General features: G+C 39.1%; 2 protein-coding genes across 3 annotated transcripts in view; one reads left to right on the forward strand and one right to left on the reverse strand.

Annotated features, from left to right (window-relative positions):
- Positions 1–5,395, reverse strand: part of LOC134746151 (transmembrane protein 87A) — a 44,103-nt gene extending 38,708 nt beyond the window's left edge. The window contains exons 1-3 of one of the 2 annotated variants that reach the window (XM_063680450.1): positions 5,152–5,395; positions 4,737–4,797; positions 1,538–1,629 (exon numbers count right to left, since the gene is read on the reverse strand). In XM_063680450.1, the coding sequence (XP_063536520.1) occupies positions 1,538–1,629; positions 4,737–4,797; positions 5,152–5,244 (246 nt within the window). In that variant the 5' untranslated portion in view covers positions 5,245–5,395. The remainder of the gene's footprint in view (positions 1–1,537; positions 1,630–4,736; positions 4,798–5,151) is intronic. The other variant, XM_063680459.1, reaches the window with a different exon arrangement.
- A 10,187-nt stretch (positions 5,396–15,582) lies between these two features.
- LOC134741694 (mesoderm induction early response protein 1) lies at positions 15,583–17,098 on the forward strand. The gene has a single exon (XM_063674575.1). It carries the CDS (start codon positions 15,792–15,794, stop codon positions 16,977–16,979), a length of 1,188 nt encoding a protein of 395 aa, XP_063530645.1. The 5' UTR covers positions 15,583–15,791; the 3' UTR covers positions 16,980–17,098.
- The last annotated feature ends 6,205 nt before the right edge of the window (positions 17,099–23,303 follow it).

The following is a 23,303-nucleotide window of genomic DNA, read 5'->3' on the forward strand; positions in this document are numbered from 1 at the left end:
GAGCATACACACACACTCCTGCACGTGATAGGAACCTGTGCTCCAGAGTGTAACCTGGGTAGTTGAGGTATGACGAGTCGACTGGACATCTGATTTGCGTTTCGGTGAGGAACAGCAGGTGCGGTTTGTCAGTCTCTAGGTGATGGTGAACTGCATCGATATTGGAGTGCAGACCTCGAATATTGGAGAGGTTTAAATGGGAGGGATTGCAACCGCTGTTTAACTCTACTTTTCTTTCTTTTGTTTTGCATGTTTGTTTGAGGGATGAAGAAGAAGAGCGAATAGACGAGGGAATGCAAGTTGAGCGAGGCAACTCAGCCATCAGAACTCAAACACAAACTGACTGAAAGACTGCGGGGACGCCCGAACCCCCCTGAAATGGCCACCTGGCCCTCCCATCCGGTCGCCAACCGGCAAGGTGGAGCCGTTTCAGGATTTTTCGCTAGTTGGCGGGGCAGCCTTTCACGGGTGGCTCTCCCGCTACTTGGGCCCCCTACTACCTGCGGTCGGCCAGCGGTGCACCGTGCTTCGGATCCCGCTAGCCTCCAGAACTAGACGCTCGGTGTGGCACGCATCAGTAGTGCCACTGTAGTTAGGCCAGAAACTACTGCTCAGACACATCACCTCAACAGCTATCAACAGACTACATGACGGAACACGGTGACCCATTATGGCGCCATGGCTTAGTCTGAGGGGTGGTAACCTGCTACGGCATATGCCTACCACCGGTAAGATTGTCACTCAATTAGCACCACCCGGGGGTCACTTGTAGGGATTCGAATAGGGTAAACTCCTACGGAAGTGAGTGACACAACCCCCGGACTTCAATTCAGTGAAAGAGATACTGTTGTTTTAAAGCTTGATCAAGCAACAGAGTTTGATAGTTACTAAGGTTGTAATATAATAAAATTCATAACCAACAGTTACAATTATTTTAGTTAAACTGTTATTCAAATTTGTTTCTTATGTGTGTGTTGTTATAACGAAACAAAACCTATTTAATCTAAAAGAAATAATAAAGGGAAAATGATTTTAGTTCTTGCAAAATGGGGCCTTAGGGTGTTGCCCACATCGCTGGGGGGCTTTGTGCATACTACAATACGCTGGAATATACGATATTGTCAAAAAGTAATATTAAAAAATATTTGTAATGAAGTTTTTTATGTGTCGAACTTCAATACAACACCACTTCAATTCAGTGAAAGAGATACTGTTGTTTTAAAGCTTGATCAAGCAACAAAGTTTGATAGTTACTAAGGTTGTAATATAATAAAGTTCATAACCAACAGTTACAATTATTTTAGTTAAACTGTTATTCAAATTTGTTTCTTATGTGTGTGTTTTTATAAAGAAACAAAACCTATTTAATCTAAAAGAAATGAAAAAGGGGAAATGATTTTAGTTCTTGCAAAATGGGGCCTTAGGGTGTGACAATGACAACAATAAAATTAACCATGCTCCAATACAAATTGCACTAACAATGGCACAATCATCTCTAAGGTCCCTTTTCCAATGAATTTTTAAAGAGTGTATATACCTTTTCAAAATAATGGAAGTAGTCGGGAGAGCAAGAGCTTTGCTCCCAACGGTAAGATACAGTCAGGTTAGAGTCCACATTGTCACAGGCAACTGGAAAACGAGAAAAAAATCAGATATAACATAATATAATTTTATTCCATTCATTGTCTAGAGTCTAGAGCCCTGATCCGTGGGGTACTGGCACTCAGGATGCTACAGGAGACTGCAGGGCTTCCTTGCTCTACTTATCAATCTAACAATTCATACTACAGGGGCCATTCATAGATCTTTTTAATGTCAATTTAGCTTTTGATTTATTTCTAGATTTTTATTGTACCTGCCACACATACTATGTTTGTCATACACACTATTTCTTAAATATTTAATCTAAATTCTATAAATGTACATGCTAGATGTAAATACAATATATTGATCAAAAAAACAAAAAAAAAAAAAAACCGACTTCAAAAAGGATAAAACAAAATAATATTATTCCTTTTCTATGCGCTAGCAATATTATTTTATTTTATTCTTTTTGAAGTCGGTTTTTCTTTTTTTTTTCATGTCCACTGTCAAATGACACTATTTAAATTGTTAATGCTTAGTTTATTAATGAAATAAAATGATTATAATATTTCAGGAGTTCCCTCAATCCCTCATGGAATCCATCATCAAACTAAACCTTCATAAAAATGTTCTTTACAAATCTTACTGGCTTAGTAAACTTGACGAAGAGGACAAATCGCTAAAGCGAACTATGCATTGTTAAAGAGTTCCGTTCTGGTCTTCATCAGCAGTTCCACTTTATCAAATGGCACTTTTTAATTGTTAATGCTTAGTTTGTTGATGAAAATAAAAAAATCGCTGTATGTATGCTTCTAATATTTGAGGAGTTCCCTAAATCCCCAATGGAATCCATCATCAGACTAAACCTTGATAAAAATGTTCTTTATAAATCTTACTGGCTTAGTAAACATAACGAAGAGGACAAATCGTCAAAGTGAGCTATGCATCGTTAAAGAGTTTCGTTTTGATCATCATCAGCAGTTCCACTTTATTAAATGTCACTTTTTCTGAACGTAAATACTTGATTTATTAATGAAAATTGTATTGCTATGCCCTGACAGGGTAACCATGCATGCACTTAATACATGATAACACCTTAATGTAACCATGGTTCTGCAATAAATGAAAATGAAATGAAAATGAAAATACAAAAATTACTATATGTATTCCTATAAGATTCGAGGAGTTCCCTGGATTCCTCATGGATCCCATCATCAGAACTGGGTTTTGACAAAAACAGGACCAACTTGGGACTATACACATTCAAACAAAAAAATTTTAAAAATTGGTTCACCAATGACAGAGTTATGAGGTAACATACATACAAAAAAATATATATATGTACATATATACGGTTGAATTGATAAGCTCCTCCTTTTGGGAAGTCGGTTAATAAAGTAGACAATGCAATGGTTTTTACATCGTGAAGTAAAAGTATGAAAACGGATTATAGCGCATATATTGAATTTATAATACATCACGACGTTTCGAACCCTTTACAGCGTTCGTGGTCAACGGGTGACTGAGGAAAAATTACAAAGTGCAAAAATACCCACATACTAAAATAATGAACAATCATAGACTATAAACATTACAATTATTTTCAAGTAAAGATATATATATATATATATATACGCGATAAAAACTACGCCGGCTCCAACCCTACACCACAGACCAGAGAAGATTTAATTCCCTCCCAAATTGTAGGAGGGTATCCCAATATGGGACCGGCAACAAACTCGGCGGGACACATCTTTTCAAATCATATTATACTCAGAATGTCCAACATCATCCAACACTAAGGTCTCACAGTCTATGTCTCCCTTGCTCCTTTATCAGATGGACTACAGGATCCCAAGCTGGTGGCAGAGAAAAGCCATCTTCCCTATTAAAGTTTGGATATTTCTTAATCTCAATGGCCTCGCGCAGCATTCTGGGTATGTAACGCTTCTCCTTGGCAAGAACCAGAGGCTTATCAAACTTGATTGAGTGATTGGCTTTATCCATGACATGCTCACAGACTGCAGACCTAGGTCGACGGTGCTTGACATCAGCTATGTGTTCCTTCACCCGAGTGGAAATGCTCCGTTTCGTCTGCCCGACATATGTTTTGGTTTTGTATGGTTTTTATATCATTGTTTTTGAAGTTTCTTTGTCACAACTCTTAGAAAATTTGCTAGGTATAGTCACCTGCAATAATATGTTACACAACGAAGACCGAAAAAAATTCTGACACAATCTTATTTGTAGAGCCACAAGAGTGTGTCACATAATATTGCGGCCTTTGAAGAGTAACATATTATTGCAGGTGACTGTACCACAGAATAACTAATAGTACTACCGTACAGAAAATTCACTCCTTCACAAAAGCCAGATTTAGGTATAAAATTTTACCTACACTCGCCGCCTGCAAGCAAAATTGAAACTTATAACCGCGCACGAACCGTGAATCTTCTTTGCGCGCCGCAGTTTTATGACCGAGCTGCGAGTGTCGGCACGGGGTTGTCACTTGACAAGTTTTTGTACCTATACCTACTGATTTATTATTTTTAAGATAAATAAGTAGGAATTACAAACGTTGATTCTGTAAACATAAAATTTTTAGCCGGAGATAGTATGTCTAATTCTCACGGAAGTAGGTATGCCACAGAAGTACTTATTCCTTTGAAAATATGTCGGTCAATATAGTCCGGAATTTAAAAAATATGTTTTTTCTGCTTCCTTGTTCTTCCGTTTATTCAGACATCCGTAAACAGAACATTATCTTTTATACAGATTAGATCGCGATTTAGGTTTCGAAGCCATTGCGTATTTTCAATTTTGCGCGAGTGCCACGTGACACGACTATCGTGCGAGCCGAGCGCCAGCCCACTGCGATACACCTTCCCGGGCGGTGCGCCGGCCAAATATACCTAAACTGCGCAGTGACACCCCCCTGACTGTACAGTGGGAGTACTGTGTCATTTTCAGGCAGTTGCTGGATTCTGTTATTTCCATCACTCTTAACAGCGAGATGGCAGAAAGTGTCCAGCGAAAGGACAGATCTAATAACCCCTAAACTTATTGCTATACCTACTTATGATACCTATGATAAAATATGCCATAATTGATAAACTAATTAATAATAAAACAACATTATTATAACAACTTACTTGTTACTATGACTCTGGAATCTTTAAATAATGATTTTGCCAGTGTAAACTGGCATAATTCCTGCAACAGATAACATGGCTCCTGTAGTCAACACTGAAGGATTTAGATTTACCTGTATTTAAGTAAGTTGATTAAATATTACCTGTAGCCGTATGGATCATTAAAATTTACTAACATTAGTTTTGGGCTAAAACTTCCTTGTATTGATAACCGTAGGCGTAGACAATAGTAGACATTAAAATGTTTATGCATTGAGTTATGATACGAGTCAGGCAGACACTTGAAACACGACACAATTTGTATATATTGTACGCCCAAGAATCGATGCTTATGAACATTCTTATACGCCGCTCCATCATCTTGAAAATGTAACTAACCGTGTAGCATAACTACAATAAATTAACCAACGCTCACCCCATTCAGCGGCAAGTCCCATTTCCCAACATCGGAAAAGCACAGTGAAACTTTGACGGTCGCTACTAAAAATATACAGAGTAGTCGTAACATTATAAATAAAGCTTAAATATAAGGAACAGGAACTGTAATCTATTTTACTTTCTCCCGACCGCCTCTAAACCACATTTTCTTTTATTTTAACCAAAATTCAGACTTTCTTAAAACTCATATACGCCGCATTTGACAATAATGACAATATATATAAGTTACACTATGATGACATTCTCCACAAATTCTGCACCTAAACAATAGACATTATATCACTATATAATTATAATCAAAGGACTGTCTCATTTCAAACATAGACAGAGAATCGTACTATCTTTGTCTTACACTAGTACAAGCACCAAAAAGAAAAGGATGAGTATAGTTTTTTTGTTCTTATTTACTGACAATTTGGTTTGACCAACTTATAAAGGTCTCTCCACACTCATGCGCGAATCATGCCGCTTCGCGCCTCCTTTGACGCGGGCTAATAAACCTACAAAAAACGGGGAACTAGGCGCGAAGGCGTGAACAATCTGCGAAATCGACGCCACACTTACGTTCGCGGCTTTGCGCCGTGATTCGCGCATGGGTGTGGAGGGCCCTTAAGAGCAAGAAAGAGATATCGCTTTCTCGCTCTTATTTATGGGTGCGTCGCACAATGACTTTGGTGGTGTTATGGCCTTTAAGCCCGCTCCTTAGCGAACTAAACTCCACACTCGCGTTTGCGCCTTCGCGCCGCGATTCGCGCACTAGTGTGGAGGGCCCTTTAAAATTTGAAATAATTCACATTAAAAGCTCTTTCACACGAACTATCCGATATGGTATGTATACCAGCAAAGAATATAATACTCACTAGGAGGTATACCAGTGAACCATAAGCCCACTCTAGACTACGCGGCGCGAAGCCGCGAACGCGAGTGTGGAGTCGATTTCGCTGATTAGCGAACTAGACTCCACAGTCCACACTCACATTCGCGGCTTCGCGCCGCAATTCGCGCACGAGTGTGGAGGGCCCTATAAGTAAAGAATAACTCCTGACCATGAGTGAACCAACGGTATCTAGCATGGAGCAGCAAAAGGATTGGTCATTGCGCAATACAATTTGTTGGGCAACCTAAGGGTTAAGGGCCCTCCACACTCATGCGCGAATCACGGCGCGAAGTCTGGAGCGGCCGTTACAATATATTTTGGTTACAATACACGATTAGAAACTACCAAGGTCGGAATTTGGTCGAAAACAAGTTGCCAAGTGTAGTAGGCAACTAGGCACCAAAGAGTATATAAAGGGCCCTCCACACTCGTGCGCGAATCGCGGCGTGGAGCCGCGAACGCGAGTGTGGAGTCTAGTTCGCTAATCAGCGAAATCGGCTCCACACTCGCGTTCGCGGCTTCGCGCCGCGTAGTTGGAGTGAGCTTTAGACTGGCCTACGCTGGGCCATGGTGTACAGGAGCCTAAGGTGGTCGCCGTACGTGCGTTAAGGATGCAGCTATAAGTTAGAGCGAGAAAGAGATATTTAAACCGCACTAAGGTCGCGGTGCGGTGCGGTAGTCTGTTACGGCTTGGTCTAGAGTCTGTGCGGAAACAGAAGAGTAGTAGGATTTGAGGGCGTGCCGGTGCCTCAGAATAATGACTAAAGCATAGAAGTCGGGCAAAAATGCTTCGCAAATATGTATATCCGTACTTTACTTCCTTACGAATTAGATAATGTGCCGAAAAGAGATGCATATATGCTTGTTATTTCTCATTTACGTACGGTGTCATAAGTTTGATAATTTGCTAGGGATGTAACTGTGTCGACTTTTTATATCGATAAATTATGCATAAGTTTATGTGCCGTGTAAAAGAATAATCACGAAATTGGCAAATTGATAATAGTCTGGCTAATGAAAGTTGAACCTGAAAAAACGCGACAATTTCAAGAAATCTGAAGCAGGCGGCTCGTTGAAATGAAATGAAATGAAATGCGTGGAATACAAGGATTGCATAACTTTTACACTTTTTATAATTTTCATATTCTAGAAATCATTAAAAAGTATAAAAATTATGCAATCCTTGGAATCAAAGAGCCGCCTGATATGAGGATTAATGCATGTACCTAATATAGCTTTTATCTCATTTGCAGTTTACCACTCAGAACCGTCTAACTATACCTCTCGTTTTTTTATCATTAGAAAGAAGGCGAGCGATCTTAACGTGTCGTTTTATCGAAAAACACTTTGAAAATAAGTCACAACAAATATAATATACGATTTTGCTTTCATAAGTAAAATATTGTTATATTTATAAAAAAACTTGTCAATAAAAAGACACGTGGAAATGGTTTACCGTTTTTTCTAATGCTAAAAGACTAAGTATAGTTTCTAGTCATGTACAGTCAGCTGCAGAGAAAAGGCATAGAAAAGACATACAAAGTTCTGTAAATTAGTATGGACGTAGGGTACCTTTTCTCTGCAGCTGACTGTACCAAATAGGAAATAATAAAAAAAAACGTTCGTGTAATATTTTTTATTTATTTAATAATAGGGAATATTACGCGAAACTCGGCGTAGGTGGCGCCACTATCACAATCTGAGGGTCTATCGCGAAACAAGAAAATCGAACTTTCGTTATCTAACATCTCTGTCACTCTTGCATATTCGAGCGATAAAGAGGCAGCTAGATAACGAAATTTCGGATTCGAGTTTTCCGGTAGGTCCCCTGAAAACTTGTCAAAAACCTGTTAAAGGTACAGTATGAATAAGTTACTCTACGGTGCACTAAAAAAGCTAGTGCTGCACTCTGGTGGCAGAACATTGCAGTAATATCCCCTATTCCTCGTCCTTTGGAAATCTGAAATAAAAAGTTGAGTTTTGTGACCAACAATATTAATAAAAGGAACATTCATCAATGATCATTAATGTCTTTTTTATTAGGGTTCCGTACCCAAAGGGTAAAAACGGGACCCTATTACTAATACTTCGCTGTCCGTCTGTCTGTCACCAGGCTATATCTCATGAACAGACAGTTGAAATTTTCACAGATGATGTATTTCTGTTGCCGCTATAACAACAAATACTAAAAAGTACGGTCCCCTTGGTGCGCGCGTCCGACCTGCACTTGACCGGCTTTTAGTATTAAACTATAGTCTGGCAAACACAATCTGTCAGTAAGTAAGAACAAAGAAAACTATAGGTACAGTCGAAGGCAAAAATATCGATCCAGACAAATGGCTTAAAAATATGTGAACACGATTTTATTGTCTGAGCGTACACATATTTTTGAGACTTTGGGAATGTATATATATTTATGCCCTTGACTGTACTCATCAATTAAAATGAGACAGTCCTGGGCCAAACTATAAGAAAGCTGTAAATGTCGATAGGTTATTGATCTGAGGTCGATACATCACTATGCCAAAAATATAACCTTTCATACTTAGCAGAAAAGTTCGAAAATATATGCAAAAATCTATATAGACTTGAATGCAAGTAATAATTACATAAACAACATATCGATTTCTATGTTTAGGGTCAGGTCCTATAAATAAATTTCTTCAAAATTGAACAAAACTCACCGATTAAAGGTTATCGGTTCGTGCGTATTTTCTTTTCTTCCTGTATGCGATTTACAGCCCTCGATCACACAAGACATTATCACAAAGGGAACTTCAAACCATTACAAATAAAAACTCAGCACGTTTTCCAACAATCTTTCAGGAATAGCAAAAATATAATTAAAATAAACCAAGATGACCGCTGAAACATCCCGAAATATTTCAACTAAAATAATACGACTATGTCAAGTTGTTACAGTTGACACCTACCTGTGAAATAACGAACATATATTTTATTTGGCTGGATTATATTATAGAACCACATAGGACCATTTGACATTTCCCTCAGTTTATCTTATGACAATACTGAAAAAAACGAAAGAACTTACGGATTGTTGTCTCACTCACTCATAGACAAAAAGTAATAACGTGTTGTGAATACGATATCTTTTACCAAGCTTTTATTTTTGCCCGGCTTCTTTGCTTTAGTCATTATTCTGAGGCCGGTGCTATTTTACGGATTTTGCTATGCTGACAACACTGTGACGTAATTATAGTACGACAGTACGACACTATATTTCTAGAAAAATACAATCTACTTCACGAGAATCAATTCGGATTCCGCCACAAACGCTCAACCACCTTGGCCGTGTATAATTACGTCCAAGGTGTCCTCGAATGTCTAAAAAACAAAAAGTACGCTATAGGGCTGCTATTGGACATGTCCAAAGCCTACGATAGGGTTTCACATTCTATTCTACTACATAAATTACATGATATTGGGATCCGCGGATATGCTCACACTTGGCTACAATCATACCTGGAAAATAGACAACAATACGTGCAAATTGAACATCATCACACAGACTCTGGACAAATACAAAACTACCAATCCCAATGGAAAACAATTAACAATTCAATCCCTCAAGGTAGCGTACTAGGATGTGTTCTGTTTCTAATATATATTAAGGCCCATTTACATGGTGCGAGTTTCTCGCACGTTTTGGGGCGAGAAATCGTATGACATTATCGTATGCAATAATCGCCAGGCGAGTATCGTATAAAAATGTTTACATTCATGCGAGAAATATAAACTCGCCTACGATTATGTCATTCGATACTCGCACGGAGATTATCGCCAGGCGAAATAGTTTACACGAGGAGCCGCATTCTAGGGAGATATTTGCTTACGATTTCTCGACTTGTCTAAACTCGTTCTCGTATGACATTTTTTCACGTACGTGCGAGTATCGCACGAATCGGTCCGAACCGATTTTCATACGAGTTTTGCCAGTCAACTTACATGATTAGTTGCTAATCATTTACCACTAGGTATATATTGTAAATATTCGTAATAATATTTCTTGTTTTTCACATTATTTTTACTAGCTTTTATTTAACTTGCAAATGTTCGTTTGTTTGAATATGTTTGTTCTGGTAAAATCTTGCACATTTAACCCACTTCCCATTATTTGATTGAGCTGAAAATTCCTATACATATGTGAGTTCGGTGACAATGTAATATTATGGTACCATTGAACTGGTCTGATTATGGACACAGGAGGTGGCCATGGGAACTCAATAAAACAACACAACCTAGATGTGTTTAGGTTCGTTAAAATTCGCTCGATGAGTATTAGTTGTCTGTTAAAAGAAAAGTACAGTTAGCGATAATATCTTCTGCCAAAATTTTCTTTTTTAACAAAAAAAAATATTTTAATGATTTTAATATAATTTAAGTTGCATTTATTTTAATATTGGCTCTTGGCTGAAATGGCGTGACGTTGCCCTAAGAAAAAAAAGTTGGCGGGAAATAGTTAGCAGCATTCAAGTACCTATATATTCAAAGAAAAATTTTGTTGTGCGTTTTGGCGATTAATAAAACATTTAAAATGTAAAAGTAAAATTTAAAACGTATAAAGTACCGACACAATCAGAACAGCGACTTGCAATGCACTCATGATGACGACTGAAAATCATATAAACTCGAAATACGATTCTCGCATTTAAGTTTTGTTTACACGGAGACATCCAATCATCAAAGGCGAGGAGATTATCGCCCCTACTTGTACGATATCGTACGTATAGTTTACATGATGCCATATATTTTCTCGTGCAACGATAATCGCATGGTCGAGGCGAGTAACTCGCACCATGTAATTGGGCATTTAATGATCTCCCGAAAATATCCAATCACAAGTGTATCTTGTTTGCCGACGATATCTCATGCCTTTTCAACCATGACAATAATTCCAGCAATTACGATCATATAAAGAAAACTTTTAATGATATCTCCGAATGGCTACAAGACCACAACTTACTACTAAACACCAACAAAACTAAGATAATCCAATTTAGACCTTACCAAAAATGACCTACAGACTTGACAACCCTTTTACAAGACTTGAACATAGAAGAAGTAAAAGAATTCGAGCTATTAGGACTGGTATTAGACTCACATCTCAACTGGAAAAGACACGTAGGTAAAATTTTCTTCTTTCCTTTTCGCCTTGAGCATACTAAAATCCAACACAAACATGGCATGCGCTTTATCTGTCTATCACGCGTACGCTGAGGCCTGGCTTCGCTATGGTTTATTGTTATGGGGAAATAGTACAGAGTCGAACGATTTATTCCTCCTCCAAAAGAAATGCATCAGAATATTAGTAAACATCCCACAGACCGACACCTGCAAACCGCAGTTTTTGAACCTAAACATATTGACTCTACCTTCTTTGTACATTCTGGAAATTGCTACCTTCTACAGAAACAATATCGAAATGTTCGAATTCTGCAAAAGTGCACGCAGAAAAGATAACATTTTCCCACCGGAACCAGTCCTAGACATATACAAAAAAGGTCCATATTACCAAGCAAATTTACAACAAATTACGCTCAGATATGAAAAACATTGAGAGCAAAAACCTATTCATAACTAAGCTCAAGACACATTTGATAAACAAAACCTATTACACTGTTAAAGAATTTATGGAAGACACAATTAATTAATTTTTTATAATGTAGCCTATATATATCTTGATCCACAAATTATAAATGTATAATAGACCTAGCGCTTTCATTATGAAAGTAATTAAGTTTAGTTTTGTATAATTATGTTTAAGCTAGTTATAAGAAAAACTGATACACCCCACCGGGGTCCATGTGGAACTTTACATAATTTGTAACATCTATGTACATACCATGGTTTGCAATAAAGATTTACTTACTTACTTACTCACTAAAGGTCATGATACTTGAATCCTCTTGTTCCGGCTTTTTGCCACAGCTCAATTAAGGGAGCCCGGTGTCGGTTCTGCTACCTAATCCTATGAATTAGCACAGGCACTAGTGACTGCCATTTTGACTTCTACCCAAAGGTTAAAACCAACTTGTTTTTATATCTCAGATACTACAGTGACAGTTCGATGGAAAATACATGCCCATACTAATTGTTGTATTAGTACAAAACTAGATAGGTTCTAATTTACTCCAATCTGCCCAGTCCCAACAGTTATTTTAGCACAAACCTGGATAGGTAGATTGGGTAGGTAATCAAACTGTAATTTTAGTATCGGGGACATAAAAACAGTGAATAGGTTATTGGGATTATTCGAATCACGATATTTTACTTCGTCTAAAGTCACTGCAAAATATGAAATAATGTTTCATAACTAAAAATAAGGAAACATTTTCAACCAACAACTTTTATTTAAATCGAAGTCTGAGGGCTTACCGCGAAGTTCGCAAATTGCGGGCATCTTTCTCTGTCACTCTCTTTACGCCTTGATTGGAGTAAAAGAGAAAGATGCCCGAAATTCAGGAACTTCGGTGTTCGCGGTAGGCCCTCTGAATCAATATATTCAACGTAACTTATGATTGAGCTAGCTTCAGAAAAACCAGACGAGATACTCATCAAACCGTCTTCATCTAAACTAGATGTGCTTACAAACATGTGAATTACAAGTTTCCTTCCTCCTGTCCTGAAAATAAATTAAGTATGACTAAATATGACTAAAATGGTAAAGTATCAAAACTATTTCTCAGTTATTTTAAGATCACGAATGATCTTCATTATTTACATAAATTAATATATTTTAATGAATATATTTACCGATTATGTACCGGAGACTAATTACTTAGGGGGACTATTAAATAGGTAATTATTTTATATTAAATACAACATAAATACCCGTCATAGCCGAAGCACGTTGTGTGACTTATTGTAAGTCGATATAGTCGGCTTTTAGCCGTTTTCTTCCCGCTGACAAAACTGAACAATATTAAATATAATTTCCCTTGTCGTTTTGAAAATGAAAATGAAAATGAAAAAGCGTTTATTGGTTACAATATTGTGTACAGCAAATTATGGTTGGAATCTCCAAGTAAGTAAAATTATACTTGTGGCAGGAGATCCCGCTCTTCCTACCAGAGTTACATACAAAGTAACCGAACATATACTTAAAATTTTTTTATTTTATTTTTATTTTATTTTATTATTCAAATTAGTTACACAGCATTACAGTATTACTACCAAGGCACTGCGAACTACAAAACAAATAAAAATACAAAGATACAATGCCCTACGAGAAAACACAAAAATTTAAGTATTTAAGATTTGGGCGACGACATAACAGCGTGGCTCCGTTGCGTCGTCTGGCTTGGTGTAGAATTCGGCAAGTTGCCCCGGAACCGCCGAAACACCACACCCTTCGGCCAGAAGTCCGCGCTAGCGATGGTGTCCTGCAGCGGCCGCGGCACGCGCACCACAAATGAACTGAAGTGCACATAGTGACGCGACTGTAGCTGGTGCACCCTCAGCGTATAGCCAGTCTTCCGGCGGATGTACTCCACCACCTCGTCGGCTCCGGCGGAGTAATGCAGTCGAGACACGTAGAGCGCCTTACTCGGTGTTGCAATTCGTAGACCGGAATTAACCGGCTCCGCAGTGCCACACACAGTCTTACGGGGCGACCTGCGTGCCTTTCTCTTCCTTTCCACCAGTGTGAATCCCTCCTTATCCACATTGGTGCGGGAGGACTTCTCTAAAAGGGGAGCCCGTGGTTTACACGCCTTAGAAGGCGCGTTGACCCGGTTAGCTGCGACAGACTGACCGGCGATGTCAGCATAAGCACGCTGACGTGACTTGGAGGAGACAGGAGGCGGTCGCTCGCGCGGGGGGTGCGCGGGCGGTGCAGCGGCGCGTGCGGCACATTTTGCAGTGTCAGCAGCACGTAAACTAACCGACTCGACACAAGTGTCAGGTCGATAATCGCTCTTGAAATTTGAAACCGCCGACCGAGTTGGAGCATTCCGCAAACATGTAATTTCGTCACGTAACTCGGCGATAGTGACTAGGCTAGCTTCAAACTTCATAATAACTTCGGCTAATCTTGTATTTAGGGCCACGATTTCCTTAAACAAGAGGCGAACGTCGACATTACCCGGAGCACACGACGGAAGGATAGGGGCACCCGTCGCCACAAACTCCGGAATCCGATCCTTGTTTTCACTCAGGATTTTCATTATGTCCTCAAGGGACTTCTTCCCGGCTTCATCTCCTCTCCGGTGAGGTACATATGTGCCGACGATCCCGAGGGACTGGCACAGCACTTGCTTCGCTGCACAGATGTCTTCCACGGTGAAACTCGACGCACGCGAACTCATCTGGACAGCAGTCACAGCATCCATCGCTCCTTCCTGCACCAGCTTGTTTTTTAGTTGCAGGAAGGCGAGGAACTCATTCGTGATGGGTTGAGTCGGTTCGGAGTCAGTCATCCCGTCAATTTCCGAGCGGCGGCAATTAATTAATTACATATCAATGCGTCTATGTCGCTGCGCGCATTGGACGCGACTCGGCCGCCGAAAATGAATATCTTACAAACTAAACTAAAATTAATTAAAGCTAAGATGTGTGTGTGTGTGTGTGTGTGTGTGTGTGTGTGTGTGTGTGTGTGTGTGTGTGTGTGTGTGTGTGTGTGTGTGTGTGTGTGTGTGTGTGTGTGTGTGTGTGTGTGTGTGTGTGTGTGTGTGTGTGTGTGTGTGTGTGTGTGTGTGTGTGTGTGTGTGTGTGTGTGTGTGTGTGTGTGTGTGTGTGTGTGTGTGTGTGTGTGTGTGTGTGTGTGTGTGTGTGTGTGTGTGTGTGTGTGTGTGTGTGTGTGTGTGTGTGTGTGTGTGTGTGTGTGTGTGTGTGTGTGTGTGTGTGTGTGTGTGTGTGTGTGTGTGTGTGTGTGTGTGTGTGTGTGTGTGTGTGTGTGTGTGAGTGTGCATGTTTGTGAGTGTGCATGTTTGTAGTTGTGTGGGGTGTAAACACATATATATTTATTATTCATTTTTATTTATTATTTACTGTCTTTGTAAAAGTGCTTCTGTTTCCTCGTAGTCTAATTTTTTAATCCATTCGACTATAGCGTTTTATGTACGGTAAATCCGTTTTGATAATATTTTACGCATAAAACTTGCAGTTTTGTAAATAAAAATACACTATGACGGAAGTATGTTTACTTTTTACAAGAGTTACAAGCATCATCCATAGTTACAACTCAGAAGACAGGTGTCAAAGGTTTGATTGCCATATAAAATTGATAATGTTAGTTCCCGTTTCTGCCACGACGCTTCTCTTTCCGAACAGACTCTACTTTAAGGGCTTCGCGCCGTGATTCGCGCATGAGTGTGGAGGGCCCTTAAGTGCTCTCCAGACTACGCGGCGCGAAGCCGCGAACGCGAGTGTGGAGTCGATTTTGCTGATTAGCGAACTGGACTCCACACTCGCGTTTGCGGCTTCGCGCACGAGTGTAGGGCAAAGAGTAGTATAATATATGTGTAGGAGCTTTAGCTTTTTGTACAGCCATGAATGGTAGTGTAAAACCTGGCAACATTTAGTGTCAGCCATGGACGATTTCGTGTCAAAATATTTTTGTTTGGTTTATAGTATTTCGCATTAAAATTCGCATTAAATGTTATTCTCTTGGTATTTTATTCGCTTGAGTAGTCTAATTTATGAGACAGCTGTAGAATTTAGCGAGAATGTTATTGTGATGTGATCTTCGGCGGCCCTGCTGGTCTGTGGTGGCTGTAGTCATGACCGATTGCGCGCTGGTGACCAGTGTAAGCGAACACGATGCCAGTATGGACGTGGGGAGCGACAAGTCTCTCTTCGAGCCTACTGTTGATATGATGGTGAATGACTTCGACGACGAGCGCACGTTGGAGGAAGAGGAAGCGTTGGCGGCAGGGGAGCAACAGGATCCTAAGGCGGAGTTGAATAGCCTGCAACGTGAAGGGGACATGCCTTTGGACGAGTTGCTAGCCTTGTACGGCTTAGACAAAAATATGGACAAGCCAGCACCCGAACCTATACCTGAGCCCATTCCCGAAGAAGTAGAGAAGCCCGAGTCTGAATTGCAGCAGTTGTACACAGAGACAACAAGCCCTGAGGCGACAAGATGCCTGCGCTCCGGCTCCCGGCCCCCCTCAGAAGAAGAAGAAGACTATGACTACAGCCCTGATGAAGATGATTGGAAGAAAACTATAATGGTTGGTAGTGATTTCCAAGCAGGCATCCCAGAGGGCTTGTGTAGCTATGATGATGCACTGCCATATGAAAATGAGGATAAGTTGCTCTGGAACCCTACTGTCCTAGAGGAAAATGTTATTGAAGATTATATGAAGAAGATTAATGCATTAAATTGTGGCAGTGGAGTAGAAGCAGTGCCTAGAGGGAAGCAGCTACGGGATGACGAAGAGGCCCTGTTCCTGTTGCAGCAGTGTGGTCACAATGTGGAGGAGGCTCTCCGGCGACGGCGCATCTCTGCCCAAACCCCAGCACATGCCAGCTTGTGGTCTGAAGAAGAATGCCGCAATTTTGAAAATGGCCTTAAAGCTCACGGTAAAGATTTTCACCTGATAAGGCAAAACAAAGTAAGGACTCGGTCTGTTGGTGAACTGGTACAGTTCTATTACATATGGAAGAAGACAGAACGACATGATATATTTGCTAACAAAGCTAGGTTAGAGAAGAAAAAGTATACGCTTCATCCAGGACATACGGATTATATGGACAGGTTCTTAGAGGAGCAAGAAGCAACAGGTGGAACAGGTACCGTGCGTCCAGTATCCCCATCCCCCATGATGGTTTATGCTCCATCTTGTGATGCCCAGCCTGACCCGCTGGCTTTAGGAGAGAAAGAAGTGTTCTCACAGTTGAGCCACTCTGCACCTCCGAGGACCATGTCCACAGAAGAACAGGAACCAGACCATGGCTCCTAATATTTGTATGTAAAGGCAAGGCCACACTGTATTTCTTTACATGTACAAAGCATGCTGAATGCTAGCTTGATTTATTCAATGCAATTAGCATAGTAAGTTGCAGTGACTTATTGGGTTAGACAGTGGTTAGTTCCCAAGACAATGACTGAACTAACTTTATTCAAAACTAAAAACTGTAATAGATGTCATATATTAAAGAAAAAGTGACAAAGCCCTCCAGTGGTGAAGGCCGGATTTGAACCGGCGTCTTTAGCTATCGCGGCTAACGCCATGAACCTCCGGCCTTCACCACTGGAGGGCTTCGTCACTTTTTCTTTAATATATGACATCTATTACAGTTTTTAATTTATATATAGTAGTGTGACTACTTAAAAAAACACAAATCAAAATATTGAATAAAATAATTTGATTTGTTCCCAAACTTGTTTATTCAAAACATTAAAATGTATAGGTAGTTCATCTTTTTACAAGAAGTGATTACGTGGGTGTTAAAAGTGCGTTTTCAGTGTTTTCTAAATGTTTTATGAAGTCTATGTTGTCTATCACTATAAATTTGTGGACAAAAAAATATTTTCGCCAAGCGGGTTCCAGGCACTCACTGTGTTAAAGTAGGCCTAGGAACGAATACTTTTGAATACTTGTAATTTTTGTTGTTTTATCAACAGATTCATGAACTTTAAAGAAAAGTTCGGATGTCAATTACAGACTATTATCTGAATACATGAGATATCTGGATATCTCATTAACTGGTTAATCCAGTATTAAAATCTGCCAATACAATACTAAAATTATAATGCAAGAAATAAAAAAAATTGGTATGGTTTTAGCTACCACATATGGAAAAACTGTAGGTAACTGTAGGTGTAGGTTTCTCCAATATTATTCTAAAATTTCTAAATATATTGACTTCATAATTGTACAAGTATGTGAAACAATTTCTGTTAATGTGGATCGATTATTTTCAATGTTTATTCATATATAGACATGACAAGAGTGACATTAAGAAAAAATAATAAAAGAAATCATGTGGCCTTCATTTACAAATTAGTCTATGGAGTTTATCACAACCTCTAACATCCTCCCTTTTTGTTAAACGTTATAGGTTAATCCAATAATGCCACAGATTAATGCCATTCTTGGCTTAGAAACTGGTTTCGTCAGTATGTCCGCACATTGGTATTCTGTTGGAACATACTTCACATATAATTCATTTGAAGCAACTAGCTCTCTGACATAAAAGTGTCTTATGGCAATATGCTTCGTTCTTCTATGAAGCTCAGGATTCTGAGCCAGTTTTATAGCAGCATCATTATCTATCTGCAATGTAGGAATTGCGCTTAATGTCGTGATTTCCTGGAATAATCGTTGAAGCCAGACTATTTCTCGGGCCGCTTTTCTGCTTCAGTTCTTGAGATCGCGACTGATGTCTGTCTGCGACTTGCCCACGATATAGCACCTCCTGCGTATAGGCAAAGTATGCTTAAAGTGGAGCGTCCAGAAGTGAAATCTCCGCCGTGATCAGAGTCACTGTAACACTCCAACACTCCGGGTTTGTGTCCTTTCTTATAGACAATAACTGAATCCATAGTTCCTTTAAGGTAACGAAAAATGCGTTTTACTTTCAAGACATCTTCATGAGATGGATTCGCTAATGTTCTGGAAACAACACTTATGGCATATGATATGTCTGGTCTGGTTCCTGTCATTAGGTATGCCAGTGCACCGACAGCTTCTCGATAAGGGAATCTGACATCATTGTCTTTTTCCGTATCTGACTGTACTTCCTTTATGATTGGAGTGCTGACAGCCTTGCAATCACTCATGCCAAACTTTTCTAAAAGCTTGTTTACGTAGTGTTTCTGAGAAACCTTTATAGAACCATCCTTTTCATTTATGATCTCTAATCCAAGAAAGTAAGAAGCTGGCTTTGTTGTAATCTTGAATTTTCTCTTCAGTTCGTTTAGAAACTTTTCAGATTCCTTCTGATTAGTAGAGGCGATCAAGCCATCATCAACATAGAGTCCCATTATTATTTTGTTTCCGTTTCTGTTACGAATAAACAAACATGGTTCCATGTCACATTGCTTAAATCCGATTGATTTCAAGTAGTCAACAATGCATTTGTTCCAGCATCTTGGTGCTTGTTTGAGACCGTATAAACATTTCTTCAATTTACAAACTCGATTTGTGCCATCATTATAACCTTGGTGCATGTAGATATCTTCACTTAATGAACCGTTTAGGAATGCAGTGGCTACATCGAATTGAGTGAGAGCTAGACTTTCATTTGCTGCAATGCTTAGAATTGAGCGTATGGTCGCCATCCTAGCAACAGGACTGAACGTTTCATCGTAGTCTAACCCTTTTTCTTGTGTATAGCCTCTCGCTACAAGTCGGGCTTTATATTTGTCAAGACTGCCATCGGCATTGGTTTTCTTTTTAAAGACCCATTTACAAGAGATGAGTTTTCTATCTTTAGGTTGGTCTACCAAAATCCACGTCTTGTTAGAATTTAAGGATTTCACCTCGCTTTCCATAGCTTTTATCCATTCAGCTTTCTGAGGATTCTTCATGGCTTCTTTATAAGTTTTGGGCTCATCTGAATTTTCAACTATAGCTGACATGATAAAATCGTCATATCGAACTGGAGGGTTTAGTTTCGATCTATCTCTGAGAATTCTCGCTTCAGGAATTTCATCATGATCATCATTATCTTCATGATCTTCATCAGAGTAATTCATTCGACATCCATCAGGTTCAGGAGTGTCATACCTTTGTACGGGATCTTCCTCTTGTTGACAAGGTAAATCATTTGAAATTTGAGGCATACCAGAAGATACTTCGTCATCTTGTTCTATATCCTCCCTTGCATCAAAGAAGTGATGATTTTCTTTAGTCTTTGGGAAGTGAATCTCTATTTCAGTAGTTGTTTCTTGTTCATCTGCATCTGATTCTAAACCAACAGATCTGATTATAGATTCTTTAAAGGTTACGTCTCTCGATCTGATCAGAGTCGGTTCGTTATTTTTATTAAAACTCAGCAACCGATAGCCATCATCACCTTCGTAGCCAATTAAAATACATTTTTGGGCTTTCTTGGACATCTTTGTTCGCTTTTGCTTAGGAACGTGTGCAAAACATTCTGTTCCAATGACTCTTAAATGTTTTATGGCAGGTTTCTTTCCAAACCAGAGTTCGAATGGTGACTTTCCTTCTTGAGAAGTTGGTCCGGTTCTGTTTAGAATGTAAGCAGCCGTATTGACGAGCTCTGACCAACAGGCAAGTGGGAGTTCCTCGTGAGCGTGCATCATGGTGCGAGCAGCTTCTACCAGGGTGCGATTTTCTCTTTCGCTTGATCCATTTTGCTCAGCTGTGTAAGGCATTGTCAATCGGTGTTGGATACCATGAGATTGAAGTATTTTCTCAACTGCTTCATTTTTAAATTCACCACCGTTGTCGCTCAGTATTGTTTTTATGGTATGGCCAGTTGTCTTTGCTTCGTTGATCATCTGCACGAGCTTGTCTTTAACTTCAGACTTATGCTTGATGAAGTAAACATGACGATATTTGCTGTAGCCGTCCTTGAACAATACAAAATAACGTAGTTTCGTGAATGAATTTGGAAAAGGGCCACATACGTCGGTATGTATAATCTCACCTGGTTCATTAGCTTGTTGTCTTGTTCCAAATTTATGTCTATGTGCTTTTCCGTAGACGCATCCAGTGCATAATTCAGAATCAAGTTTAACTTTGATGCCAAGTTCCTTTTCAATCAACTGTTTAACGTGTCTTTTGTTCTGATGAGCAAATCTTTCGTGATATAGTTGTAAAGTGTTTTCTGTTGACACGATGTTTAATTCTGGAGTTTGATTCGATACAGTAACTTTCAGCTTGTAGAGTCCTCCATTTTTGATTCGTGTTCCAATCAGTTTAACCTTTCCATCATGTATCAATTGACAGGATTCTCTTTCAGATGTGAAGACACTATTCTCAAGTTTATCTTGAGCAGCAAGTACAGAAAAAAGGTTTCGTTTAATTTCAGGGACGTACCAGACATTGCATAGTTGAATTCTGTTGTCATAGTTGAACCTCTAACAATTTCTAGCTTCCTATTACCACTTAGTTGAAATAGCTACCTTATAGTATAGTGACTTAGCAACTTAGATTTGTTGGCTTTTGTACATACAGAGAAGCAGTAAATCGATTGGCATACATACAATTCTCTCACGAAATTAGTTGTTTGGTATCTATAGTAGTAGGTATGTATTTAGGAAAAATTTATTTGTTTCAAGTTAAATTTAAAAGTATTAATTTCTTATGCTTTCTAAAGTAGATGGTGCCCTAATTCTTAAGTGGTCTTTAAATGTGAGGTATCCTTTAGTATGGCACTTTTGACGTTGTACCTGCTCTTCTTCTTCTTTTCTTTTTATAGGTACTTATGTCTTGCAATTATTATTTTATGAAATGAGTTAACTATAAATCTCCTTCTAAAAGTTTGTTAAGGCCGACCGTTTAAGTACCTTGTCGTTTTTCAATATTGTTCCTTCAAGAAGCCGGTTTCAAAAGCCTTCATCTAAGCAAGCAAGGTGAATACATCACTTTCTGTTTCATTTATTTCCATTTACGAGCGCTTATTGGCGGCGGCGGTTATTCATATGAAACTACTGAAACCCGTTTTCAAACCTTACGAACTTCCAAAATGATACAAGAACTAATCTTAAAGAACTTAAATAAAATTATAGTGATAATAGCGCTCCCCGCGGTGAATTGTTGTTAAAATTTTCGATAGACATTCACTTGGACAATACTTTCTCATAATGTTCTTTCATTACACCTGCGAGGAAATAAATACAATCAAATAATCGCATGATGCACTGCCAGTCGTTTCAATGTCGTATAATAATATCAAACCTATAGTCGTAAAATCTGAATAACACTTCATTACTCCCTCGGGAGTAATATCAATTTTTACTCTCCAAATGCCGCGTAAAATTGGAAGTGTAATGAGAAAATGATTTGCCGTGCAAATTCTTTTAAAAATCCTCATTGTGCTAAGAACACTCGTTTTCTTAAGGGGCCGGCCCACAGACTATCAGTCCGCCGGACGATATCGGCCTGTCAGTTGTTCGGAACTGTCAAATTTTTGTTCTAACTGACAGGTCGATATCGTCCGGCGGACTGATAGTCAGTGGGCCCCTTTAGTGTGAAACGGGGAATACACCGAGGTAATGCCTATCGTATATTTATTAGATTGTATAAAATAAATGGTGTATTCAGAATCACAACCGCAACGAGGAAAGTATCTAACTGTCAATTTGATTAAATTGCGATTGTCTATGATATTTTCGAATTCCCTTATAAAATAGTACCGTCGTTGAGAGCACCATCTATTGGGCAATTAACGTTGCCAGCCTTCCCCATTGCTAAGTTTTCCTAGGAACAATGTTAAGTTTAGTTAAGTATTTATTAAGTCAATTAAGTGTAGTTGCGTGTTCCGTTTGTTTCAGTATTTAAGAGAATACTTGTATATTAATTAACTTAAACTTAAGGCAGATCTAAAGCGCTAAATGCAATATACCTATTTTGAGGGACCTTTATGAGTAGGGACGTAGTTATGTTAGCGGTCTATGTCGTGCTCATGAGCTTCAAGTTATTATCTTTCTCTGTAGGTTATCTGCTTAGGGATGTGCGTTTTTAACGTAATTGGAGCAATATTCTATAGATACGTTTAATTCCCATAAAGATTCTTCAAAAACATAGAGAAAAATCATTTTTGAAAAGCGCGCTCACAACAGCTCGTAAAGGCTCTTGATTGTTCAAAAACTAGAAAGTTTCATTTTGTCCACAAGAGAGTGGCAAAGTAATTTGATGCAAATTTTGAGTTGTTTCCTTAAGTCGGCTGGTAGACTTGACTTTTAAATGATGATTGTGAATGTTAAATATTTAATAACGTTAATTTGTTTGATGTTTTAAAATTAGTATTTTCTTTGCGTTGGTGTGGTGAAAAATTTCGTGTTTCACTCGGTGGCGCCATTTGTTTAACCCTCGTGCCTTTAAACGCTCGTAACGATCAAGATTCCACTTTACGAACCACTCGCTGCGCTTGTGGTTCAATTTTGGAATCTTTCGCTTGCTCGAGTATCAATATTAGCGCGAGCGGTTAAACAACAACTTTGCCCCCTTGTTAATTAAACAAATAAGTCAAATAACTATTAAAAGTGAGCGTGTAGCTGCTTTGGCGGGGGCGAATGGCGAATAAAATTGGTTTATCTCTATTTAGGTACCGTACCGAGAATATTTTAATTTTAATGATTATATCCCAAT

The sequence above is a fragment of the Cydia strobilella genome, chromosome 1 (genome assembly GCF_947568885.1).
Source record: "Cydia strobilella chromosome 1, ilCydStro3.1, whole genome shotgun sequence".
In the NCBI taxonomy this organism is placed as follows: domain Eukaryota; kingdom Metazoa; phylum Arthropoda; class Insecta; order Lepidoptera; family Tortricidae; genus Cydia; species Cydia strobilella.

Coding starts and splice junctions, on each gene's coding strand:
- LOC134741694 (XM_063674575.1), top strand. CDS start 15,792: ATGACCGATTGCGCGCTGGTGACCAGTGTAAGCGAACACGATGCCAGT.